This window comes from Nelusetta ayraudi, unplaced genomic scaffold, assembly GCF_046127955.1.
Source record: "Nelusetta ayraudi isolate G7.1 ecotype Tasmania unplaced genomic scaffold, CSIRO-AGI_Nayr_v1 ptg000019l, whole genome shotgun sequence".
Classification (NCBI taxonomy): domain Eukaryota; kingdom Metazoa; phylum Chordata; class Actinopteri; order Tetraodontiformes; family Monacanthidae; genus Nelusetta; species Nelusetta ayraudi.
This window is the reverse complement of record NW_027466069.1, coordinates 1,895,560-1,915,259: the sequence shown is the minus strand read 5'-3', so window position 1 is coordinate 1,915,259 and position 19,700 is coordinate 1,895,560. Positions and strand designations below refer to the sequence as shown.

General features: G+C 45.1%; 1 protein-coding gene across 1 annotated transcript in view; it reads left to right on the top strand.

The window, feature by feature from the left end:
• Positions 1-19,700, top strand: part of cacna1db (calcium channel, voltage-dependent, L type, alpha 1D subunit, b) — a 61,210-nt gene that overhangs the window by 35,050 nt on the left and 6,460 nt on the right. The window contains exons 10-43 of the mRNA XM_076026190.1: positions 1,526-1,610; positions 2,335-2,361; positions 2,794-2,954; positions 3,048-3,273; positions 4,043-4,250; positions 4,329-4,449; positions 4,580-4,694; positions 4,835-4,892; positions 4,977-5,037; positions 5,117-5,285; positions 5,401-5,530; positions 5,891-5,950; positions 6,037-6,096; positions 7,196-7,302; positions 7,564-7,651; positions 7,779-7,886; positions 7,990-8,042; positions 8,857-9,003; positions 9,104-9,305; positions 10,052-10,210; positions 10,295-10,405; positions 10,545-10,622; positions 11,239-11,322; positions 12,914-13,042; positions 13,555-13,620; positions 13,704-13,795; positions 14,392-14,551; positions 14,710-14,837; positions 14,931-15,027; positions 15,111-15,213; positions 15,612-15,713; positions 18,155-18,291; positions 18,522-18,638; positions 19,186-19,640. Of these exons, the coding sequence (XP_075882305.1) occupies positions 1,526-1,610; positions 2,335-2,361; positions 2,794-2,954; positions 3,048-3,273; positions 4,043-4,250; positions 4,329-4,449; positions 4,580-4,694; positions 4,835-4,892; positions 4,977-5,037; positions 5,117-5,285; positions 5,401-5,530; positions 5,891-5,950; positions 6,037-6,096; positions 7,196-7,302; positions 7,564-7,651; positions 7,779-7,886; positions 7,990-8,042; positions 8,857-9,003; positions 9,104-9,305; positions 10,052-10,210; positions 10,295-10,405; positions 10,545-10,622; positions 11,239-11,322; positions 12,914-13,042; positions 13,555-13,620; positions 13,704-13,795; positions 14,392-14,551; positions 14,710-14,837; positions 14,931-15,027; positions 15,111-15,213; positions 15,612-15,713; positions 18,155-18,291; positions 18,522-18,638; positions 19,186-19,640 (4,204 nt within the window). The remainder of the gene's footprint in view (positions 1-1,525; positions 1,611-2,334; positions 2,362-2,793; positions 2,955-3,047; positions 3,274-4,042; positions 4,251-4,328; positions 4,450-4,579; positions 4,695-4,834; positions 4,893-4,976; positions 5,038-5,116; positions 5,286-5,400; positions 5,531-5,890; positions 5,951-6,036; positions 6,097-7,195; positions 7,303-7,563; positions 7,652-7,778; positions 7,887-7,989; positions 8,043-8,856; positions 9,004-9,103; positions 9,306-10,051; positions 10,211-10,294; positions 10,406-10,544; positions 10,623-11,238; positions 11,323-12,913; positions 13,043-13,554; positions 13,621-13,703; positions 13,796-14,391; positions 14,552-14,709; positions 14,838-14,930; positions 15,028-15,110; positions 15,214-15,611; positions 15,714-18,154; positions 18,292-18,521; positions 18,639-19,185; positions 19,641-19,700) is intronic.

Below are 19,700 nucleotides of genomic sequence, written 5' to 3'. Positions count from 1 at the left end.
ACGATTTAGATCAGTTGTGAATCAATAATCTAACATGTTTGCCTTAAGCCTCAGACTGAATCAGCATTTGACTGCAGCCTATTGCATGTGTGGTAGATTCTTCATAATGTTTAGCTAGAAGCAATAATGTAAAAAAAAAAAAGAAAAAGAAATCGACTTTCTCTGAACTTTTCTTAAAAAAACAAAACAAAAAAAAAACTCCTGTTGTGTGCCAGTCCTCCTCACGCTACAAGTGAATATGCCGGATTATATTTTTTTTTTGGCTGTAGTATGACAACATAATCCAGGCTCAGATTTTGCCCCTTATGCCAAGAGGTTTTTTTTTTCACTCTCTGTCGCACACACTTGTTGTGTTGCTGTGTCTCTACTGTAGTTTGTATTGCAGTTGTCTCTCGCCGTTCGCTCCTCTCTCTCTCTCCTCCTCCTCCTCCTCCTCCTCCCCCTCCGCCCCCTCCTCCTCCCTCTTCCTCTTCCTCCTCTGCCGCGTTACTGACTCGATGCTTCCTCTGCTGTCTGGCTGTGTGAACTGCATGTTGGTAAACTCCAAGGGGTCACGCTGGCTGACCTCACCGAGAAGAAGAAAGGGAAGTTTGGCTGGTTCACCCAGTCCACAGAGACACAGGGTAAATGTGCGTGCCCGAGTTCTGTCTGTGTGATTCTGCGTGCGTGCGTGCGACTGTCACAAGTGTGAACGCCTTTTCTTTTTCCCTTTTCCTTTTTTTTCTTCCTGCACACGTTCATCCGCTTCCTTCCACCTGCACCTGCTCTGCTTTTCGCTTTCGTTTGATCATTTGTGTTTTTGCATTCACAGTCGGCTGTTTGTGTTTCAACAGTCAAATTAATTCCATCCTTCGCTCATCACCATCCTTTTTTTTCAACTTCTCACCCCTGGTAAATTTTTGGTTGTTAAAAATTTTTCCAAAATGATAAACGCACCCTGCACTGAAAGACATGAGTGACATTGCGGCGCGTCTGATGGTTTTCAATTCATTGGGTGTGAATTGAGAAATGACCAATTCCCATTTGTCTCAGGTCTGGCAGCATGTGGTCACTGTGGTGTGAATATGCACATCACCTGCAAAGCCATGGATTTCTCCTGTCTGCACAAGATCCACCCCAGGAATCGGAAATTCACTTTTGATTCTTCGTTTTTAAACATATAAATCTCTTCATGAAGAATTTTCTATTTACACCTGCATTTTTTTGTCTTCATGTCCCTCATTTCATCTGGTTTGGCTTGTTTTTTTTCACTTGACAATTAGCAAAGAGAAGGAGAACTTTGGTCTCTTGCTCACATCAAGTCATTTTGAATCTGAATGCTGCAATGCATTGATTTTTTTTTCCTCCTCATTTTTATCAACATGGGAACAAGCCAAACCAAAGACGAATGGCTGCCAATGAGAAAATACATGGATCATTCTGTCAAATTTATTGGTGAAACCTTCAACCTTGTTATCAGGTCAGATGCATCGTAAAAATCTCACCTGTGTCTATGTGTTTGTATGTGTGTGTGTGTGTGATGCAGCGAGCATGCCGACCAGCGAGACCGAGTCGGTGAACACAGAGAATCACAGTGGAGCGGGCAAGTCGCTGTGCTGCGGGCCGCTGTGGTGAGTTTTAAAAGCTTCAACTGGAAATATGAACGTTTCATTTTAAAGGTTCCACGTGATGTAAAATTCACGAAAAAAAATTCATGAAAAAAAAATGGCAAAGAAAGCAGCTCTGGAAATCATCCCTTTGTGATGTCACTTAGGACCCTGACACTGACAGTTAGGGCTGGGACGATATGCTTTTCTCCCGATTCGTTTCTTCTACGATTTTTTTGGATGCCGATTCGATTTAAATTGCGATTCTACAATATTTCCTATTTTCTCGATTTTTAGTCTGCTTTTTTAACACCAGTGACACAGTTGAATGATTATGAACGGAATGTTCGTGAAGCAGTGAATAAAAACATTTTGCCCTCTGCTGGAGAAAAGTGCTAACTTTTGCTCGACAGACTAAAATGATGCATTTCGATTTAAAATCGTAAAACAAAAAAATTGCGATACTTATGTGAATTGATTTTTTTTTTCTCCCACCCCTGCTGACAGTCATACGTCTCCCGAGTTAGTTGTAAAGTGTGAGTTCAGCCCTGTGAGGCCTCTTAGTTTTTATCCCCTTTTCCAACACATGATGGGTCCATAAAGTCCATACAGTCGCTTGCGCTATTAATCGCCGACAGCTTCTCCCCAAACCAAACAATCTGGCAAAAGGCATCGTGTGGAGCCTTTAAAGCACAAAGAGAGCGTGTGATGCTGATTTTAAAGTTGCCTGATGTTTTGTTCTCCCCAGTCAAAAAATTACTAAGTCCAAGTTCAGGTCAGTACCCAGGTGCTGTGACTCTGCATGGTGGATGTCCCGTCCATTGATCACAGTCATTCCGGCCTGACTCATTCTCATCTCTCTCATCTCTCCCCTCAGTGTCTTCAACCGCGTACTTTTGATCTGGTGTCTGTCTGCCATGTTGAATAATCAGTCTGCCTCTCAACTCTTCACTTACCCTCTCTTCACTTTTACCTACAATCCAGCCCAGTCCTCTTCAATCTTCTTCGTGTATTAAATTCGTATCATTGCATGTGTGCATATTAAATGCAAAAAATTCAATAAAATTCAATCCATCGTTGTTTCCAAATGTGTCTTTCCACAAATAATTTCTGTTCGTGGTTTGATTCCAAATCCGTGTCGAAACTTCTGGTTCCGTTTCCAACTGTTCCAACTCGCGCCTGAAGTCGATGTGTTTTGTCCCGGCAGCCGACAATGGAGACGCTGGAACCGTTTCTGCCGCAGGAAGTGTCGCGCCGCCGTGAAGTCGGTGACCTTCTACTGGCTGGTCATCATCCTGGTGTTCCTCAACACCCTCACCATCGCCTCCGAGCACTACAACCAGCCGGACTGGCTGACCGAAGTGCAGGGTACCCCCTCTTCCTCCTCCTCCTCCTCCTCCTCCTGAATTTACAATGTTTTCCATCATCTTTTCTTGCCTCATCATTTCTCCCTCTCGCCAGATGTGGCCAACAAGGTCCTGCTGGCCATGTTCACGCTGGAGATGCTGACCAAGATGTACAGCCTGGGCCTGCAGGCCTACTTTGTGTCGCTCTTCAACCGCTTCGACTGTTTCGTGGTGTGCGGTGGCATCGTGGAGACCATCCTGGTGGAGCTGGCCGTCATGTCCCCGCTGGGCATCTCCGTCTTCCGCTGCGTGCGGCTGCTCCGCATCTTCAAGGTCACACGGTGAGCGGCACAGAAAGATGGAGATTTTTATTTTTTTTGAATATTTTATTTTTCTATTTTTCTATTTGTATTTATACAACACAATGAACAAGAAACCAAAAACAATCAAAAGAAAAAAGAAAAAACACGAACAGAACCATAGATCTGCCAGACACGAGAAAACCTTTCCACTGTTTCCAAGATTAGGTGTTACAGAAATGCCACAATAGAGTCAAAATAAACTTTGAAAAAATTACTACTTTTTAAGATGGTTAATGAATTGGCCCCAAATTTCCAAAAATTAGTTTTTCGCTTTCGATATTTCGCGCCTCTGTGATGAGGAACCCTCAGAAGGAGGGCTGCATTGGTTAATTCAGACATGGTCGCAATAGATAGCAAGAGCTCAGTTTTGTATTTCCACTGATTGATTTCTAATCTTCCGGTGCAGTTGGGTCGCTAAGTTTCCAGGTGTGTGATCCTGCATTTAATGTCAAAAAGCTCCAATCAGAAGCCTTTTCTGCCTGTGGCAGCCCTGAGGAACCAATCAGTGACTGTCAGCTGTGACCAAAGTGGGAAGCAGCTGTTGCTCCTGAAAACCACAGAAGGTGCAGAAGTAAACTTGTGAATCCTGGCTGCTGAAGGGATTATTTTTTGGCTTTACTCCTTAACTACACTGCCAACACTTTAGTGACCTTACACAGAAGATGAAGATGAAGTCTGGAGCGACTGAATCCAATGTTTAGTGAAGTGTGGCAGCTCAGTTGACTCCTGCCTTTCTTCTCCTCTTCAGCCACTGGGCCTCCCTCAGCAACCTGGTGGCCTCCCTGCTCAACTCCATGAAGTCCATCGCCTCCCTGCTGCTGCTGCTCTTCCTCTTCATCATCATCTTCTCCCTGCTGGGCATGCAGCTCTTCGGCGGCAAGTTCAACTTTGACGAGACGGTCACCAAGAGGAGCACCTTCGACAACTTCCCGCAGGCCCTGCTGACCGTCTTCCAGGTGGGCTATTTGTTTTTCGCGGCAGTTTGATCGGAGACGGCGTTTCCCACGCAGCTGAAGGTGGATTTCCTCCCTCAGATCTTAACGGGCGAAGACTGGAACACGGTGATGTACGACGGCATCATGGCGTACGGCGGCCCTGCTTCCTCGGGGATGGTGGTCTGCATTTACTTCATCATCCTCTTCATCTGTGGAAACTGTATCCTGCCAGACACCCACATGAGATCTTCGAAGCTCAAGTTAAAAAAAAAAAGAAAAAAAAGACCGGCTTGGGGGCAGTCTCTTTTTTTCTTCTTCTTTTTTTGGTTTTCCTATAGTCACATGACCAGACATCCTGCTTAATGTCTTCTTGGCCATCGCCGTGGACAACCTGGCAGACGCCGAGAGCCTCAACACAGCGCAGAAGGAGGAAGAGGAGGCCAAGAAGAGGAAGAACAGTGCCAAGTATAGTTCAGCACACCTCCCAATTTACACACTTTTCATGTTGTGCTCTTTTTTTTTGTCCATCGCATTCGCCGTAGGCTTTTATTTTGGAAAGAAAAAGCTCCCTGTGGTCACCGTGCGCTCTGTCTCCTCCCTCACAGGGACTTGAGTGCAGACAAGATGCTTGAGATGATGGAAGGCCTGGATGGAGAGTCCAAAGTAACACAGCCGTCTTGATAAATTCCATAATTATTATAATTAAATGTTCACTTTCTCCACTGTTCTCCATTTCTTTCCCTCAAGTTGCCAGTAGAGATGCTGCTGCAGGAGGACAAGGAGTCGTACCTGGCAACCAGCTCTCCAGGTCAGTAGCTCTCCCACCGTCAGCTGCCGCTGAGCTCGCAGACTGGATGGATACTCCAACTGCTGTCACTGTCCTGCAGTGTGCGACGACGACGACGACGACGACGACAACAACAACAACAACGACGAGGACTTCCCAGAAGCCCCCCCAGGGCCGCGGCCCCAGAGGCTGTCTGACCTCACCATCAAGGAGAAGATTCCACCCATCCCGGCCGGCAGCGCCTTCTTCATCTTCAGCAGCACGAACCCGTGAGTCGCCGCCGGAGAGCCGACTCCAGGCGCCACCTTCAGGGGCGGCGACCCCAGGCGGCGACCGCCGTCCTCCATCCCCGTAATTGATTTCTTGTCACGCTTTCTGCCCAAGGGTTCGTGTCTTTTGCCATAAGCTGATTAACCATCAGATCTTCACCAACCTCATCCTGGTCTTCATCATGCTCAGCTCCGTCTCCCTGGCAGCCGAGGACCCGATACGCAACTTCTCAGCTCGCAATATCGTACGTAAACTATCGGCGGGAGATTTTTGAAAAATGTACCTGTCTTCATGTTTAAAAATACTTCACTTTGTTGAACCTTTTAGCACTTTTTTAATTTTGAAACATGCCTTTCTTACCCCTGAGCCACAGTTTTGTCTTGACTTACAAAATAACCCAAATGAAGGCCTCATATGCAAAGGTAGATTTACATTCTGTCATCTGGAAACCCATCATGGACCAGAACTTGTTTAAAAAAAAACAAAAAAACAAAGCAAACCTTTTTTCCACAACTAGCTCTACTTGATGTGTGTTTGCTGTGTCTGACTGTGCTCTAACCCTGGAACACCTGGATGACTTGAACCTGTGCCTTGCCTCTTGCAGATACTTGGTTATTTTGACTATGCCTTCACGGCAATCTTTACTGTTGAGATCCTGTTGAAGGTAAATGAGCTTTGTGCTGTGTGGTGCTGTGCCGGGTAGAGCCTCAGTAACCCTGCGTGCTTGTGTCGCTCTGATTGCCTCCTCAGATCCTAGGCTATGCAGACTATGTCTTCACTAGTATGTTTACATTTGAGATCCTAATTAAGGTAAACAATTAAAAAAAAAATGCGTTGCGCTGCCTTTTTTTTTTTTTTTTTTTGCAACAACCGACCACCTCCGAGCTTGCTGCACATGCCCCTCCCTTCATCGTTTTTGTCTATGATTTTTTATTTTTGAATGAAATTTTAAAAGATGGCTGCCTCCTTGTCTTGTTACCATGGCGCCAACCCGTCAGGGCGTGTCTTATTGTCGGATATTTTTTTGTCTATGAGTCTTTTTTTTTTTTTCTCCATCGTGGCTCCACCCCATGTGCTTGTCCCCACGGAGCTCGCGGGCCAGTAACATTCCTTCGCCCTTCAGTGTTGTTTCGTAAAACCTTCAAAACGACAAGAAAAGAACGCGCTCGCATGGCCGCGACCGAAAACTTTGACTCTTATCCGAATATCAGCATTTTATTTTTTTCTTGAATTTATAGTCCGTTCGATTAAACGTCAACTTATATGTGAAAAGATTTCTAGCGGGTCTCAAGTCTTCCGCCCCGCTCACTGATTTGACGTGTCGCACCCGGAAACACTCCCCTTTTCTCATTTTTTAAGATATTCCAAGCTCTCCCAAAAAACAAAATCCCTAAGAAATTGAAGCATTTTTTTTTTTTATTTATTTTCTGTCAAAATGAAATCCTCTGCCTTATCCCCCTTCCCCACTGCATGGCTGCAGCAGGTAAATCTCACGGCTTAAGTCTAAAATTCATCAGATGAAGATTAAAGGCGGCCGTGTTGTGCAAAGAGTTGAAGGTGCATTTCTGTAATCCGCACCGGAAATGAGCCGAGAGGCTTTCAGATAATGTTCCCCCTTGTCTTCCCAGAGCATATTGCATTTTTTTACAATTTGAATTGTCCCCCTCTGTGTGTGTGTGTTACTATGTGTGTGAGTCTGCTGCGTGCAGGTTTGCATAATGTTTCCGTAACAGTGTTTTGAAGTTAGCGTCATCGGCTTGCCCTCCTTAATGTTTCACCACATACTGTACATTTCGGAAAACGTCCTTTTCAACCGTCAGTCAGTCCGATTGTACTTCAGGCCTGAAATGAGGTGTGATGTCACCACTGTTTTCCCTGCCGGCTGACTGTCTGTCTGCCCTCTGTCCAGATGACAGCGTTCGGAGCCTTTCTACATAAAGGGGCATTCTGTAGAAACTACTTCAACCTGTTGGACTTGCTGGTCGTCGGCGTGTCTCTGGTCTCCTTCGGCATTCAGTGCGTACCTCCTCATTCTCACTGAGCTGCAGCAGCGGCAAAGTTCAGATCTGACGTCTTGGCTTAATCTCACCGACAAGCATTTTTCATTTTTTTCAGTCAAACTGATTGGGCCTTGCACCTCTTAACTTTTATTATTAACTTTTTTGAGAGAGTGTGTGTTGCTGTCTATCTCTTTTCAGTTTTAAATAGTGACAGGGGGATTTAGAAAGAAAAGCAGGTGTTTTTTAATTAATTATTTATGTATTTGTTTTTCTCTAGGTCCTCTGCTATTTCTGTGGTGAAGATTCTGCGTGTTTTGAGAGTGCTCCGTCCACTCAGGGCCATTAACAGAGCCAAGGGGCTGAAGGTCAGCGACACTAGCACCAAAGTCACATCACCATGTTTGAAACTGCGCACAACAATCTGTGCAAGTTCTTGATTGAGCGTAAGGTTACCAGTGTGTGTGTGTGTGTGTGTGTGTGTTTCCCTTGCAGCATGTGGTCCAGTGCGTGTTTGTGGCCATCAGGACCATCGGCAACATCATGATCGTCACCACGCTGCTGCAGTTCATGTTCGCTTGCATCGGAGTGCAGCTCTTCAAGGTAGAGAGAGAGACGAGTTACTCTGCAGGGCCCTCCGCTGTCCGTTACAGCAGAACTGTATGTTTGACAAGGTGGCTTCCCCTCCTCTGCCCTCTAACTAAAGGGGAAGTTTTATCGCTGCACCGACGACGCCAAGTCCAGCCCTGAAGAGTGCAAGTGAGTCTGCCGGGTTCTCAACCTTTTCCCAACATCGGATCATGCACATTTGTTTGTGTTTGAGAGTATATGCAACACACAAAAAGAGAGAAATGTCACGCTTCAAATTTTAAACTGCGCCTAATATACACTTTCTGTTTTAGAGGTAAGCTTAATTTGACCTTCTCAAGTCAAGTCAAGTACTTTATTAATGTCCCAACAGTGCAGTTTGAGTTACAGCAGGAAGTGGTTTGAAATTTTAAACATACAACAATAGAGACAAAATACAATACAATACATGGACAACATAGCCTGAGCACACCGAGTTCATGCGATAGATAATAACACTTTAAGGATTAGTCAAAAGACACTAAAAACAAAGTAATAATATACTTAACAAAAAATTGAAGATAGAGATTCCTTAGCATCTCATACAGTGCCATCAAAAGTGCCAGTACAAAGTGACAAATGCTACAGAAACACTAAAATCATCATCATCATCATCATCATCATCATCATCATCATCTCTTAATGTTCTCCAACTCTCCAACAGTTCCAGCACAAGTGTCGATGAATCAGTCATGACAATGAAATAATCTTCTTGCTCATGCTGAAGCCGCTGACACCTATCAGAGTGGTTACATTACCGCTTATTAGTTATTTTTATGTTGTAGAAAACCCGTCTCTGTTGTCATCTTGACGTCAGGCAATTTCATTAGCATGCTGTGTGATATAATATCACTATGGCGCTGACTTTTTCACACCTTCCACAAGTTTCACACAGTTTATCCTGGTCCTTTGGTGAGTTGCGTGTGTGTGTGTGTGTCTGTCGCAGAGGCACCTACATCCTGTACAACAACGGGGACACGGCTCTGCCCATGGTGAAGGAGCGCATCTGGTACAACAGCGACTTCAACTTTGACAACGTCCTCATGGCCATGATGGCTCTCTTCACCGTCTCCACCTTCGAGGGCTGGCCCATGTGAGTAGGACGCCGCGCTCCGCCTCCGTCGCGGAGGCACGTCACGTGAAACCAGGATGTTTATAAATTACCTGCTCACTGATTGGACGCTCTCCAAAAGGCTTCTGTACAAAGCCATCGACTCCAACAAGGAGAACATGGGTCCCATCTACAACTACCGCATCGAGATCTCCATCTTCTTCATCATCTACATCATCATCATCGCCTTCTTCATGATGAACATCTTTGTGGGTTTCGTCATCGTCACCTTCCAGGAGCAGGGCGAAAAGGAGTACAAGAACTGTGAGCTGGACAAGAACCAGGTAGAGGGAGGAGGGAGGCTGCGTGCGTGTGTGTGTTTTAATTTCTTGAGGAAGACACGTTCTTCCTCTTACTTGCAGCGCTACGGTCGAACTCGCTGTTGTGTGTGAGAGCTTTTTTTTTTTTTCCTTTTTGAACTTAACTTGGCTTTGCTCTGAAGAGTAAAATGTTCCTCTGTGTATGGTAGAGAAGCTCAAGCTCAGCCCAGTTGGATCCTCTAAGCCAGCTCACCATCTGTCCGTGGATGCGCTTTTTATTTTATTTTTTTCACTTGGGAAATTCACAAGGAAAATTATTTTAGCATCAAATGACAAAACTGGCATCACACTGTTCAGCTCTCTGTCTCACGGCATTCTTGCATACATAGGCGTGTGGTAGATGCAGTTAGCCAATCAGAAGGCTGGAGGGCTCAGCATTGCTGATGGGCCTCATCTGTCAGGTGAATAAAAGCACTTGTTAAAAATGACTACAATTCGTCATCCTATATTCTGGAGGCTGAAAGAATTTGAAAAGGATGAAGGTGAATGACAAAACACCATATATAACTGGGGAAAATACCACTCGTCAAAATCTTAGATGAAATACAAATATTTGAGATACAAAAATATTTAATAAAAAAAACAAACAGTGAATCTACGCACCTGTTTCTCCAGGCGTGGTGGAGATTTTTTTTTCTCCCCTTTTTGGATTATTCACAATTTGTGCAATACAAAAAAAAGTAAGTGTCCTGTTGTTTCTGCCACGGCAGCGTCAGTGTGTGGAGTATGCCCTCAAAGCCCGGCCCCTGCGCCGCTACATCCCCAAGAACCCCTACCAGTACAAGTTCTGGTACGTGGTCAACTCTACCGGCTTCGAGTACGTCATGTTCGTCCTCATCATCCTCAACACGCTGTGTCTGGCCATCCAGGTGAGTGGCGGAGAGGCGGCGGGTGGTCCTACTTCTCATCAACGTTCTGATTGACACATTTGTTTTTTCTCCCCCCTCACCCAGCACCACGGCCAGTCTCACCTGTTCAACTACGCCATGGACATCCTCAACATGGTCTTCACCGGGGTTTTCACCGTGGAGATGATCCTCAAGCTCATTGCCTTCAAGCCCAGAGTGAGTCTTCTCCCCCTCCATCCCAGTAGCTGTGACTCACCTCCCAACCCCCGTGACCTTTCTCTCCCTCCTCCCCCCTCCCCCTGGCTCTCTCCTTTCCCCCCCTCCCCCTGCTGGCTGCTCATGCTGCCGTGCTCAGGGCTATGTCGGGGACGCCTGGAACGTCTTCGACGCTCTGGTGGTGATCGGCAGCGTGGTCGACATCATCCTCAGCCAGGTAGAGAGAGACCCCGCCCTCACCTCCTCCTGCTTCCTACTGCCAGCGCTTGTCCGTCCGTCCTTCCTTCCTTCCTTCCTTCCTTCCTTCCTTCCTTCCTTCCACCCACCTTTCCTTTTGGTCCTTTTCCTTTCACTTCTCTGTCCTAATCCTGAATGTCCAGCAGGTTTGTCCAACCTGCTGTAAAAAATGTCAGCAGGCACGACAGCATGACGAGCTGAAAGCCAAATTATCATACTTTTATTTTTGTGAAATACATGTATTATATCTATGCAGGATAAATCAAGGCCACAGGAACTGTTTGGTGAATCTATGTAGTTCTGTCCTGAATTTGTGGTGGTCGTTTCTTTAAGCCTAATAATATAATATCCAGGTAAAAATATACAGTAGATCCTTAAAAATGTAAGACTACATTTCAAAAAAATATTTTCCTCTCAAAGCTTGACTTAAGAATTTGACTTACTGCCTCACTCGCCTACACCAAATTACATTTTTTTTAATGTTCTCGCCTGTCTGTCTTTTATAATTTCCCCTTTTTTCACCTCCTCTTCTGTTTCTCACTCTTCTTCTTCTTCCTCTCTTTCTCTGTGTCTGCCTCTGCTGTTGGCACTTGCAGAACTATTTTGCCGATGCATGGAACACGTTTGATGCCTTAATTGTTGTGGGTAGCGTGGTTGACATTGCCATCACTGAGATCAATGTAAGTAGTCATTCGGCTCACGTGCACGACCCTGCCGCCCTGGTGGTGCTTCCCACCAGAGGGGCCTGTTGCTCGACGGGTTGCATTCGAGATCACACCTGCCTGGTTTGATTAACACTATGACCTGCCTCTCGTTAGGCATTTAGAGAAATGATTTGCCTCCTGCTATTTTTGCGATTCATTTCTCAAAAACCTTCTTCATTTCTAATTAATAAGATTAAACTGGTTTGTTTTCAAAAACACCTTAAAAGAGCTTTGGACTGTTGCTCTTGAATGCAACTCAGGTATTATTTATTAATCTGCAAATGTCTTTGTTTTGTGTAAAATTGTTTTTTTTCCAAAATCTTTTTCAAAATGTTATGAATCTGCTTCACTGCTACTTCAAGGCCCCTCCGTCTTCTGTGTTCCCTCTTTTACTGAACTTGTTTGTCGTGCAAAAAAAAAATGGAACTTGCCTCACCAATCACTGATTAACATCAACGTCCATGAAATTGTTCATTTGCAACTTTCATGTTCTGATGAGTTCCTGAAACATTTTCTAATTGTCAGGGAGGCCCAGTGGGAGTTCCGTCACTCATTTGGGTTTCGGACCAGAGTAGTTTTACAAACTTTCAGAGAGAGAGAGAGAGAGAGAGAATGAATATTTGCATGCCAAGCATTTAAACTCATAAAGAAAGAAAGATAGTATAATAACAATGTGTGTGTATTTTTAAGAAGATGTTTAAGAGAGAACATTTTTGACCATGTTGAAGAAAGGATGACTGAGTGATGTTGACCTGTGGGAGGGATTAGTGGCGTTTGTGCAACTGAGATTAATTGGTGGCTTTTGGTTTCAAGTCGGCAGCCATCCCTGTCGTCAAGGTGATAGTGGAGCCAGGGGTAAGACCTCCTCACCCCTCCTCACCCATGTGTGATCATCCACACATCAAATTTGGGATCTATGTGTCGTCTCTCTTTGTTATTGACTTAAAAAAAAAGAAGAAGACTGGTGGTTTCACTTCAGCCGAGTCTGTTTTTGTTTGTGATCGAAATCTCAATGTTTGTCGAAATCCACGTTTTTTTGTCGTATTTTGGCTTCAGTATTCCGGTTCAGCAGCACTTCTTTGTTCGGATCGGATCCAGTCCTGCAGTGGTGCATGGCATGACACCAATGGACAAAAAACACAAAACAAAAAAAACAACAACATAGTTTGGTCTTGCTTGATTGTACTTGAACGCTCCATCTTGATGTCTGTATGAGGTGTGGAGAGTCGGTTCCAGTTCGTCTGTTTGTTCGTCACTTTGTCTGTTTGCAGATTCTGCAGACCTGTTTTGACTCGGCCGTCCGACATTTATCCAGAATGTTCTTTTGCAAGTCAGTCGAAGGCATGAGACTTTGCTCACTCATCTGCATGAACATTGATTGCTGTCATTAAAAAAAGAAAAATGCGAAGGCGGACGATCAGTGTTGGGAACTAATTGGTGTTGTTCAGCTCTGTCAGCTGTGACGTGACGGGATCGGCTGCATGGGTGATGCTGCACTGCGGACTTTTCTTCTTGTTGTTGTTGTTTTTTTTTAACTTCACCTCTCCTCGCTCTCCGCAACTTCCAGAACACGGAGGACAGCGCTCGCATCTCCATCACCTTCTTTCGCCTGTTCAGGGTGATGCGACTGGTCAAGCTGCTCAGCAGGGGGGAGGGTATCAGGACGCTGCTGTGGACCTTCATCAAGTCCTTCCAGGTGAGGCTGCACGTCTGCTGCAGCTTCTCTCCGTCAGTCCCAGTTCAGGAGAATCGCTGTGCGAAACCAGTGCCCCACCCTCACTGGCTGCAAATCAATGTTCAAGCACGTGATTGAATTAAAATGTTCTAGGTGGCGTATCACTGCGAGTACAAGTAAAAGAAATAAGGTGGTACAATTGATCAGTTGGCCAATATTTTGTATTTGTCAAGTGATACTGGCTGGTGATCTCCACTGGCCATTGGAAACCCCAAACTCACACTAGTATTGCTAGTACAAGTATCGCTAGTAAAAGTACTGCAGCTGCAAGTACTCAAGGTACGAATGTAAAGCTTGGAAAATGCTTTAAAAACAACAGAGATGCTAATGCTAATGCTTTGATCTCACTGACAATATAAAATTTTTTTTTTTAGAAGAGAACGTGTACGGACTAAAGAATCAGTCCTTAATTTCCTACAAGTGTGTTTTTATTTATTGTCTGTTTCCTTGTTTTTCCTCACCATCCTGTCCAGGCTCTTCCTTACGTCGCTCTCCTCATAGCCATGCTCTTCTTCATCTACGCTGTGATTGGCATGCAGGTATTTGGGTCTTGGGCGCCTGCTGATTTTGCGTTGAGAAATTGCAGCAGTGCAGAACTCAAGTTGCGTGTTACATCCCGCAGGTGTTTGGGAAGATCGCCATGGTGGACGGGACGCAAATCAACCGCAACAACAACTTCCAGACCTTCCCGCAGGCCGTCCTCATGCTCTTCAGGTGCCGTGCTGTGTTTTGGGATTTTTCCTTTTGTCTTTGTTTTTGTTTAAATTTCTTTTTTCTTTTTTGAAGTGCTAAAATTCCGCCACATGTGCTTGATTGAGTGGTCTTGTCTTCGGGTGTCAGATGTGCAGTGTTGTTGGGATTACTCCATAAAGTAATCCAACTACTGACTACTCCTAATAAAGTAATCTAATTACTTCTTTAACTACTTTGTTTCATAAGTAATCAATTACTGATTACTTTAGTTAAATAAAGATAAAGTAACAGTTGCTCAGTGCTTTGGAATGAACTTTATTAAAGCACAAATTTTGCAATTCCAAATATTGCCTCTGTCCTCTTGACATGAATGAGTGTTTGCAATCTGAACGCAAACTGCACATTTCACAGAACACACTCATGTACAGCACTGGTGCCTTTTGCACAGCCCATATTGTTATAGTAATTAGAAGATTTCGGAAAAGTAACGAAATCGTTACCTGATAAAATAATTACGATATAATTACCTGTTTTGCCACAGTAATCTAGTCACATTACTCCATTACTCAAACAGTAGTTTAATTACAGTAGTTATGGACTACTCGCCAACGCTGCAGGTGTGCCACTGGGGAAGCCTGGCAGGAGATCATGCTGGCCTGTCTGCCCGGGAAGCTGTGCGATTCCGAGTCGGATTACAACCCTGGCGAGGAGAGAACCTGCGGCAGCGGCTTCGCCATCATCTACTTCATCAGCTTCTACATGCTCTGCGCTTTCCTGGTAATGTGTCACTCCTTAGGCCTGCGGGTTTCAGGATGTGAACACGCAAATTCTCGGACAAAACATTCTCGGACAAAAGAACGAGGACAAATAAAATAGAAAAAAAACAAAACAAAACAAAAACCTTTAAATTTACGTTGCACCTCTTAACGTTTCAGATCATCAACCTGTTTGTCGCCGTCATCATGGATAACTTTGACTATCTGACACGTGATTGGTCCATCCTCGGGCCACATCACCTGGATGAGTTCAAGCGGATCTGGTCCGAATACGACCCCGAAGCCAAGTGAGTTTCTCTCTACACAAACACACATCTGGACAAGAGGGATGTGGGATGGATGAGTGTCACTCTGTGCCTGGTGGATTTGGTTCCCACTAGGGGCAGGATAAAGCACCTGGACGTGGTGACCCTCCTGAGGAGGATCCAGCCTCCGCTGGGCTTCGGCAAGCTCTGCCCTCACAGAGTGGCCTGCAAGGTGAGGTGGTTTCCACAGTGGGATGGCTGCCACCCGTGAGGAGGATGAAACTGATGAATCTGCCCTGTGTCTCTGGTCGGCAGCGTCTGGTGGCCATGAACATGCCGCTGAACAGCGACGGCACCGTCATGTTTAACGCCACCTTGTTCGCCTTGGTCCGCACTGCTCTCAAGATCAAGACGGAAGGTGAGTCCCGGCCTTTTCCGAGATGCTCACTGCTTCAATTCACACTCTTTTTTTCAACATTCAATGAAACGTCTTACTTGAAGCTTGAAGATTGGATCTTGTCAACGCAGGGCAGCAAAAAAATACAAGAACTCAGTGCTATAACCCAAATTAATCGAGTTCCTCTTGCTTCATTTACTCAACATTTGATGTGGTGCGAGTTTCCTCGAATTAATGTAGCAGCAAAGCTATTTAACTTTCCGCCACAAGAGGGTGCCAGTGTTCAACGATCATTTGGATATTTTCTCTCCACTACTTTTGCTTGTGCCATTTCATTTTAACTGCACATTGATTTCTACCAACATTTTTGTATTAGTCTGTAATTTTGGAATGTTCCCACTTTCACCTTTCAAACCAAGGAAACCTGGATCAGGCCAATGAGGAGCTCAGAGCTGTGATCAAGAAGATCTGGAAGAGAACCAGCATGAAACTACTGGACCAAGTGGTGCCCCCTGCAGGCGGTCAGTGGTCACTACACCCCGAGAGACACGCAAAATCTGCTTGTATGAAAATCAGCAGCAAAAGTTTTACAACAATATTTGTTGTGAAAATAAACTATTGCTGGTGAGAATCGTAAACTCTCACTGTTTTCGCATTAAATCAAGGTTGTGGCACACTGGAAACGGTGAAGCCCAAAAGCCTTGGTTTCTCAGCAGGGCTACATGTAGATGTTTTTTTTACATAGAAACTTTCCCCCCTTGTCTTTGCTTATCTTCACTCATCATGCACTGAGTCAGAGAGCAGAACAAAAGCACACATCCACAATCACCACAATCACATATTTTTTCCTGTGACATAACAACCTATTTCTTTTTAGAATCAATCTCACCATCTCCCCTTCTGCACTCACGTTTCCTTTGCACAGAACAAACTCTATTGAAATTTCTGTGAATAAGTGCTGATGTGGTTTGGAAACGTGAGATGCACGTAAACAGCAGCAGGTTGTTGTTGTTTTTTTTTAAAAAGTGTAACCTCTGTACGTTTGCTGCTGCTAGTTTTATTGTTATATAAGTATCATATTTATTCATTTTAAAGTGTCTCATTTTCTATCAACCAACTACGTGTTGGAGATGAAATACATCTGTGTTTAGAGTGACTTTAACTGTATCATATCTGTCAAACTTCTTCCAGTGAACTTTATTCCTATAACTGCAACTGTACAAAAAGCACAGCTGTGATTCATTTTGCACTTGAAATTAGCTTCCACTCGTGACCCAGAGGTCGTCTGTTGTGTCTGCTGTGCTGTAGAACGTCGTCCAGCTGCATGTCTGCCTGCGCATCTGTTTGCTTTAACCCACATTCTTCTCTTTCTGTTTTCTTCTCCCTTGCCGAGCTCTTCTCTTCCGCAGCTCCCTCTGCTCTCTCCAGAGGGTGCCGGCGCTCGCTGGCCTCCTCGCCTTCCTCTCTTCTTTTCTCTTTCTGCCTACCCGAGCTCCTTGCAGTAGTTCTGTTTTAGAGCGGTGGCATAAAACTGAACGGTCCTCAAAGGCTCTGAGCAGAAAGGCAAACCTGCTGCCAGCAACAGAGAAACAAACAAAAATGACCTTTCATGACCTTTTTGTTTAATCTTCACTTTGATCCGTTCGCTATTCTAATATTACGCATCATTTCTGGGTTTTTAAATAGCCATAGAATGATTTAAATTATTGCCACTGAATTTGAAAAGAACTGATTGCAAGTTTTACACCTAAAGCCAATTTGGAAATTATGTTATTATGACGTCCTGTAAAGAAAAGACGTTCAAATTCAATAACGATGTGTACAGTAACTCCTGCATGACACATTAGCAGTAAAATAAGCTAGACCAGGCTGTTGGAATTCATCAACCATTAAATGCTATTTGAAATTTGCAAATGACAAAACTATTCAAGGAGTTTCTTCACCGGTAGTTTTTCTCTCTGAACAGAGCCTTTGGTAGTTTTTCTCTGGCTGCGTCTGGTGATGTGGAGAAACTTTTTTGTCCGACTTATAATAATAATACAAATATAAACAGATTTCCTACACACCTTGACACAGCCTCTGGGTTTCCCCCTATTAGTCTCTCTCCCCCTCCTTGCTTAAGCAGCCACTTATCTGAGTGAACTAGACCCTCACACACACACACACACACACACACACACACACACACACACACACACACACACACACACACACACACCTGCCTCCCTTTTAGTATCCCAGATACTAGAATAGCACCTACTACCAGGTACCATCAGCTAATAGAAAAGCTTAAATACCAACTAGAGCCGAGTAGGTGCCAGTGGAAAAGCCCCAGTCGTCACAGTCACAATGCCCCATCTGGCTAAAACCAGTTTGTCTTTTTTTCTGCCTTTAAAGGACAGCCTGACTTTTTTTCACCCCACCGCCGCTTTTTCTCTTGCATGCGCTTCTCGCTCGGTTGGAGATGCTAATCAGTCACCTGTCTGTCTGTTTTCCGCCGCCTCTCTGTTGGCTGTGCGCTTAATCACAAGATCAGTCTAATCTCTCTTGTTCGCCGCTATGAGTTTCTGTTTGTGTGATTGAGAGTGAGTGTTTTGCAGTAGTTTTGAGGAGTTTTAGCAACGTTGCAAAAACCATGCAGCTAATTATCGCGCAAGATCACATTTAGTCCTGGTTTCTTCTGTGTAAATCTTTGCTTTGAGGTTGTGTGTTGCTGTTAACAGAGAGCTCTGTGTTGTTTCCCTTCTTGTTGTTCCAGAAAGATTTCTGCAGGAGAGTTATTATCTTTTACCACTTTTTTTTATTGAATATAAATTGATATTTTTTTTTTATCAGACTGACGAGGATGCTGATGGACTTTAGCGATGTAAACACGTGTCAGACAGATGTTGAGTGACGCATGATTCCAGTGTTGCGGTGCTTCGGGTGTTCATGTCGGAGGCTGTCTGGTCTGTTCACTCAGATGACGAGGTAACAGTGGGGAAGTTCTATGCCACCTTCCTGATACAGGACTACTTCAGGAAGTTCAAGAGGCGCAAAGAGCAAGGTCTTGTGGGAAGGCGCTCGTGGGAGAGGCTGAACACCACCATGGCTCTGCAGGTGGGTGGAGCGCCACTCGGCTCCGGCCTCAACCTGGATCACATCAACAATACAACAGTAACATTACAGACAGTTTCAATGTCTTCTCTGTTTTAATAAACAAAGAAGCAAATAAACAGATAAATTAATTCTTATTGGTTTAATTGGGCGACTTGGCGGTGCAGTGGTCAGCTGGCAAAAAGGTTGCGGGTTTGACTCCCGGAATGTGATTAACGCTGCTGTCACCTCAGGCCGGCCTGCGCACGCTGCATGACATAGGACCAGAGATCCGCCGGGCTATATCATGTGACCTGCAGCAGGAGGGGCTGGTGGACGCAAATGAAGACGAGGACGAGGAAATCTACAGGGTAAAGAACCCGCAGACTCCCAGTTCAGACACGTCCGAAGATTTAAAGGAGCCAAAAATATATATATATATATATTAAACAGCTCAGTGAATTAATGGCGATGACGGTGATACAAATATGATTTCATGGAACTAGTCCAAAAGCAAACATGTCTTTAACATCTCTAATTAGTCAATATTTCAGTACCGTAATCCTCAGCATTTAATCAGGAGGTTGTCGTGTGTAAAAATAATGTAATCAGTACTGGCACTGTTTCAATTTTTAGCCTTTATTTTGAAAGGAAATAGTTGTACATGTTGTGTGATACTGAGGCTTTGATTACCTTTACACTGTTGTCAGTGTGTTGATGCTTTGTCTCACTTCTCACTGCTGGTCAGGTATTCACAGTCTGTGATTGCTTAAAAGCATTTTTATGGCCTTTACTATCTCAGTCATTTGGATGCATACTGTACGTGTGTGAAGCTGCTTTCTGGATGCACGTGTTTCCAGTACCACCATCATCCTCCTCCTCCTCCTCCTCCGTCACCGCTTTCCACTCTCCCTGCAGCGCAACGGCAGCCTCTTCGGCAACCACGTCAACCACATTGGCGGCAGCGACAAGCAGGGCTGCTCCCAGCTGACTACCGTCACCCAGCGCCCCCTGCAGGTCCTGCCCTTCTTCGGCCGGATCTCGGGCGACCCGGGCCAGACGGAGCGACGAGACGAAGACGACGGTGGCGGCGGTGGGCAAGAGAGCGGCTCGCCCTCCATGCAGCACAACCACCACCGCCACTGCGGCTCCCCTCAGCCGTACGTCATCCCCCACTGCCACCCCTCGCCCATCCCCTCCAACGCCAACCTCAACAACGCCAACGTGCCCTCCGTCCTCTCGCTGAGCAACGGGAGGCGGCAGAAGTGTCTGCTGGCGCCGGAGCGGCCGCCCGCCACCGCCAAGAACGGGATGCTGGCGTGCACGTACAGCAGAGGGGTGCACAGCAAGCCCTGGAAGTCGCACTTAGCCAGGTAAGCAGCAGAATTGCCTATCTATCTATCTATCTATCTATCTATCTATCTATCTATCTA